General features: G+C 37.4%; 1 protein-coding gene across 1 annotated transcript; it reads left to right on the top strand.

The window, feature by feature from the left end:
* The first annotated feature begins 812 nt into the window (after window positions 1-812).
* On the top strand, window positions 813-4,155 carry LOC6651930 (kinesin-like protein KIF23). Its single transcript, XM_002074343.4, has 6 exons — window positions 813-829; window positions 885-1,646; window positions 1,702-2,251; window positions 2,314-2,635; window positions 2,717-3,273; window positions 3,361-4,155. Exons 1-6 carry the CDS (start codon window positions 819-821, stop codon window positions 3,820-3,822), a joined length of 2,664 nt encoding a protein of 887 aa, XP_002074379.1. The 5' UTR covers window positions 813-818; the 3' UTR covers window positions 3,823-4,155.
* The last annotated feature ends 1,890 nt before the right edge of the window (window positions 4,156-6,045 follow it).

The following is a 6,045-nucleotide window of genomic DNA, read 5'->3' as shown; positions in this document are numbered from 1 at the left end:
TGGTGCTAGTGGGAATGGATATTTCACATCCACCGTTTATCCCAACCATTCCACGCAGATGGATCGAGTGGGAGTATGAAAACTTTTTAGATGTTATCACTAATCGTGACTAGAGATGAAACATCGACGTTTGGCCACATCGATATATCGATACTACATCGAAATAATATAGTACATTTTTTGATTTTCTATATATATATATATATGTATATACATACATATAGCCGATAGGTATATATATACATAAATCTTTATTAAAAACAACATTCTTTTTTCAAACTTAAAACTATAAAACAGAAATTTAATTTTTTCAAACTTAATACTACACAACAGAAACTCAATCTTTTAACTTAATACTATAAAATAAAAATTCAACCTTTTAACTTAATACCATAAAAGAGAAATTCAATGTTTCAACTTAATACTATAAAACAATCATTGCTATTCAGAGATCAGCTTGTTACAATTTATAAACAGATGCATGTCAACATGCTTAAACTTAAACAAACTTATCTTCTCGCTTACTATGATTCCAGCCTTACTGAACATACATACATACGTAATAGCTTTTACTGCGTTTCTTAGTGATTGAAAAACTGACAAAAATATCGAACATCGGAGAAAAAAATCGATGTTTTTTACGAAAGAAGAACCATCGATGTATCGATACTACATCGATGTTTCGCACAGCTCTAATCGTGACACTAATATTATTAGCGTCGCTTGGCTCTGTTTGGCGCTGAATATTTAAGAGCAACTATATTTATGTGAAAAATTTATAAAACGAACAGAGTTCAAGTAAAAAAAAAACAATAACAATGAAACAAATGTAAGTAGACTATAAGATTTATTATGTACAATGAACATTTTTGCATTTGTTACAGTCCTCGCACACCAATGCGTATCCCGAAAACTCCAAGAGCTCAGCCACCAGCGTCGGTAGCAGAAAACCGACGTGATGTATGTGAAAAGGCACAAGATCCGGTAAATGTCTTCTGCCGAGTACGACCTTTGCAATCCGACGCGGATCTCACATCGTTGCGGGTAAAAAACGCAACGACGATATGTCTTAATCCGCAGGATCAATTAATGCAGCATCACAAACCACTACCCGGCGCTCAACGCGAAATTCAATACATATTCAAGCATGTATTTCAGTCTGATGCGACACAGCGAGAAGTCTTTGCTGCAGTTGCACAGCCACTAGTTGAAAATTTAATACGAGGTCGGAATAGTTTGCTTTTTACGTACGGAGTGACAGGTAGTGGGAAGACTTTTACCATGACGGGTAATCTAAGACATCGTGGAATTATGCCCCGATGCCTGGATGTCCTCTTCCGCACAATTTCCGACTACCAAGCAAAAAAGTTTGTATTTAAACCGGACAAGTTAAATGGGTTTGAGGTACTTTCGGAAGAGGATGCCCTTTTGGAGCGACAGCAGGAGATGAATCGTCGTTTCGCTGGAGGTGGTCGATTTGGACGCAAACGCAAAGATTCCGATCCGGAAATCGCTTCACAGGCATCTGTTGACCCCTCGCCGATTGCTGGGTTGGACGAAGACAACATGTATTCGGTGTTTGTGACTTACATTGAGATTTATAACAATAGTGTGTATGATCTTTTGGAGGTATCCGGTATACAAAAGTAAGTGTAAAAGAATGTGTGATTTTATATGAATAATTTATTCATTATTGCGTAGGACTTTACAAAGCAAAATCATACGTGAGGATGCCAAGCGGCACATGTTTGTGCATGGTGTCACTGAAGTGGAAGTTAAAACAGTCGAGGAAGCCCTGGAAGTTTTCCAAATGGGACAGAAACGTAAGCGCATGGGCCACACAGTGCTTAATGCCGAGTCCAGTCGCAGTCATTCAGTCTTCAACATTCGCCTTGTCCAGGCGCCTACTGATAACCAAGGCGAAAATGTAATCCAAGATAGGCAAACTATAACAGTAAGCCAACTTTCATTAGTTGATTTGGCTGGTAGTGAACGTTCTTCGCGCACTAAAAATACTGGTGTACGCCTTCGAGAGGCAGGAAATATTAACAATTCGTTAATGACGTTGCGCACTTGCCTCGAATATCTTCGTGAAAATCAGCAAATGTGTAATGCAATGGGGGCGGCAAAGAAAATCCCCTATCGCGACTCGAAAATAACGCACATGTTTAAAAATTATTTTGATGGTGAAGGACAAGTCTCCATGATTGTGTGCATCAATCCGAGAATTGAAGATTATGATGAGAATATGGTAAGCCATGTCCAAATGCGCAGTAGCACTCAATAGTCAATAAAATTTTCCATCGGTTACAGCAAGTAATGAAATTCGCAGAATTAACCCAAGAAGTTCAAGTTGCCAGGGCCACTCCAATAATAACTGGACTTGGATTAGCACCTGGACGTCGTAGGGCCAACAAGCTATTTAAGATTGCTACCAATAATCTAACTGAACTTGGCATATCTGAAGCTAAAGAGTTACAAGTAGATCTGGGTTTGGTTTACAGTTTGGGTCCAGACTTTCCAAGCTATCAGATGAACAGTCCGGAGACGGAGATAAAAATCCAAGAGCTTATGTTCTACCTAGAGCAACGCATTGAAAAGCGTAGGCAACTTCGCGACAGTTTAAAAGTTAAAAGTAAGTCGAGATTCTGGAGATTTGTTTCATTGTTAACATTAGGCAGCATTTGAATTCCCGTCCTCGCATTTTCTTTTACAGGCGACAACTTCCGTCAAATTCTTATGAGAATGGAACAGGACAATCTACAGCTGCGCACAGAAGTGGCCTCATCAAAGGTTGTCTACAAACAAGAACGTGAACGCAGTGCCGCTTTAGAAAATAAGGTGCGTATCCACGAGAGTTCTATCGATGTGCTAAATAATACACTCAGCAAGCGGGAAAGACAAATCGAAGAGCTGACATATAAACTCAACGAGAAGGAAAATTTGCTAACGCAAAAAGAGCAGGAGAAAGAAAAACAGAAAAAGAAGTTTAGCTCTAAATTGGCCGTTGAATCCGATAAGAAAAAGCGGGAGTTCGAACAAAAACTTCGCGAGCAACGAGTCAAGTTGCAAGAGCGCATGCGCATTAAAGACGAAAAGTTGCGCCTCGTTTCAAATATTCTTCAAGCTGATGATGTGCCACCGAGCAGTCTGATCAGGTCACAAAGTTCCGAAGATCTACTCAGTGATAAGAATCGTGAGGGGGCATTTACTGCTCGCACCGAGACATGTGTGGCTTCAACACGAATGGACATCTACGCGACACCTCGTCATGTAAGTTAATACCACCACGCTTTCAAATGAAATAATGCAATTCGGTTTTTTATCTTTTTTTTTTTTTTTTCTTTTTGTTAAAAAAAGGGCGCGATAGCCGCAAATCCCAGACATCGCCGATCTCGTTCTGCTGGCGAGAAATGGTTAGAGCACCGCTCCGCCAAACCTATTCCTCTGGGTACCATTATGCAACCTTATCTTAAAAATCGCAAATCTGTTACGAAACTAACAGACTTAAAAGAGTTGACTGGAAATGGAACGACCAAATACTGCCTTGTTTCCCAGGAGGCAGACACTGATGGTGACGTGGAGACGAAACTGTACAAAGGAAATGTGATTCCAACATGTGGAGGCGGCGCTCAGGTCGTATTTAACGATGTAGAGTGTTTAAAACAGAAGTCCCCTATTCATTCACCTACTCGAAAGCGCATGAGCACCGGCACCTTGTCAGCCCTAGGTGGTCCCAGTACAGTAGCATCTGTGCAAGATGTGGCCATGCGTTGTAATCTTGGCATCGAGGGTCACAGCAGCAAGAAATCAAAACCATAAGAGTTGAGATGAAGACCATGTTTATTATTATGAATTAATGAAGATTAATTTCATTGTATGTTTAACGCAGCAAGTACCAAAATACTCGTTGTTTTACAGTTTTAATGTGCCATTAGGCGCTTCCTTTTTGATTTTTTTCTTACTTTTTTGAATCACCTAAAGAAGTACTTAAACTTAAAAAACTAGGACTATCAGTGAAATGTGTATTTTTTTAATAACCTTTTTACTTATTTTAAGGCAGAAGAATCTGAAAAAAAAAACTTTTTTGTGAGTGTATTAGACATGAATTTATCAATTTATGAAGAATATAATTATATTTAATACGAAAAGCAATTGCTTCTTATTTATTGCAGTTAGAAGTAAGTGGACATCCAATTATCAATTGTGAAGCAATTTGAAAATTGGTGCAGCTGGAGGCGCATGAAGCTGAAGAGAGTAAGCAATTTAATTTAAGCTCCATAATACAACCAATATATTTATTGGTTAACGATTCCATGGTACATCTGAGTTGTAAAAGTGAATTGAAGCCGATTTGTCAACTTAATAACAATTTTATCTACTTAACCAAATGTGGAAAAATATAACAAATTGTTTGAATATGTGTGGCATTTATAGCCAAGTCGAACTAGATTTGTACAGGCATCTGCAAATTGAAACATATAAATTTTTTGCCCACCAATGAACAGTCTAAATGCGTACGAAATTTGAAATAGATTCACTTCTACACGCAGATGACAGCCTTATTTTCTAAAATTATTTAATAGACAAACTATTTAATATATTAATCCGATCGTGGTAAAATAAAGTCATGGTCGGCGTGTGACTACTAGCAGCTATATTATTAAATTTTAAATAAAACTAAATTTTTAATCGCGTGAATAATAAACTAATTATTGATAAAAGTCACTCTTATCGACCTATCGTTAATATGGGAACCATATGACATAGTCGCCCGATCTTGATCAAATTTGGCACAATCATTTGGAGGTACAATATGAAACTCACAAATTACATAGTGGTCCGATCTGGTTGAATCCTATATATACAACCCGTGCAGTATATAGAAGCTGACACTCAAAGTTTTAGCTTTGTAGCTCTTACGTTCTAGGAGGAGTTTGCTCTGATATACATAGATGGACGAACAGTCAGGGCTATATCAACTCGTTGTACTAATCAGGAATATACATATATACTTCAAGTGGTCGAAAATGCTTCAACAAATGCGTTTAAACTCCAAAACGCACTTTTCACTTTAACGACAGTAGGTAAACGAAGGTAAAAAAAACTTTCAAGCAGTTTCATAGTAATTTTAAAAATATTTTTAGTTTATTGAAGTTCGCGGTGTATCATGGTATGGTATTTTGAAAATAATACTGTATTAACATCGGGATATTCGTGCTTATTAGTTTATTTAAATTATTTGTTGTTTATCCATTGAAATGTTTTATTTAATAGTTATTATGTTTTTCCTTTTTAACAAGCATTCGATAAATTCAACTTTCCCTTGAATTTGACAAGTTTTGTAGTGTTAAAAGTTCAATTTATTCCCTTTCTTGGATTAGTGCCTTCTTAAGGTCCTTAACAGTATCAAATTTGCTTGTACACCTTGCGTGGCAATATTCCCAATAGATCTTCAATTGGGTTTAGGTTCTGACTGATCGCAGGCCGTTCTAACACAGATTTTTTTTTATCGGCAAAAAATTGTTTTGTTTTCCGCGCAGTAAGAATTGGTGTGTTGTTCTGATGGAAAATCCAGTCATCTCCGTATAGGTCTCCAACAAACTCAATGAGTTATTGTGTCTTACAGTTCTATATACAGTTTTGCATTTGTTTTCGTGGGTATAAAACATAGTGGAGACTTTCCTGCATAACCAAATGCTGCCCAAATCATCAAGGATCCTACACCGTGGTTGCGCTTATGGCATGTTTCGCGTGGTTGCCTTTTATCCCGCCAATGTGACGTTTCAATAGCATGGGCATAGCCTCGCGGAAAGCATACAGTCAGTCACAAAAGTATTCGTCTTTAGGGTCCGTTATATTCATGCTCGTTTTTGCTGGATATTCAATAATAAATTCAATCGTTTTTTCACAGGATGGGGTAAATAACATATTTATCTAACTTAATTTTATTTAAAAGTTTAATATTTTAAATTTTTTCATAATAAAACAAAAAATCCCAATGAAGTAAGTAAGTCGTCTCGCCGACTTAGGTATACCATACAC

The sequence above is a fragment of the Drosophila willistoni genome (assembly GCF_018902025.1).
Source record: "Drosophila willistoni isolate 14030-0811.24 chromosome XR unlocalized genomic scaffold, UCI_dwil_1.1 Seg106, whole genome shotgun sequence".
In the NCBI taxonomy this organism is placed as follows: Eukaryota; Metazoa; Arthropoda; class Insecta; order Diptera; family Drosophilidae; genus Drosophila; species Drosophila willistoni.
This window is presented reverse-complemented; position numbering and strand designations above follow the sequence as displayed.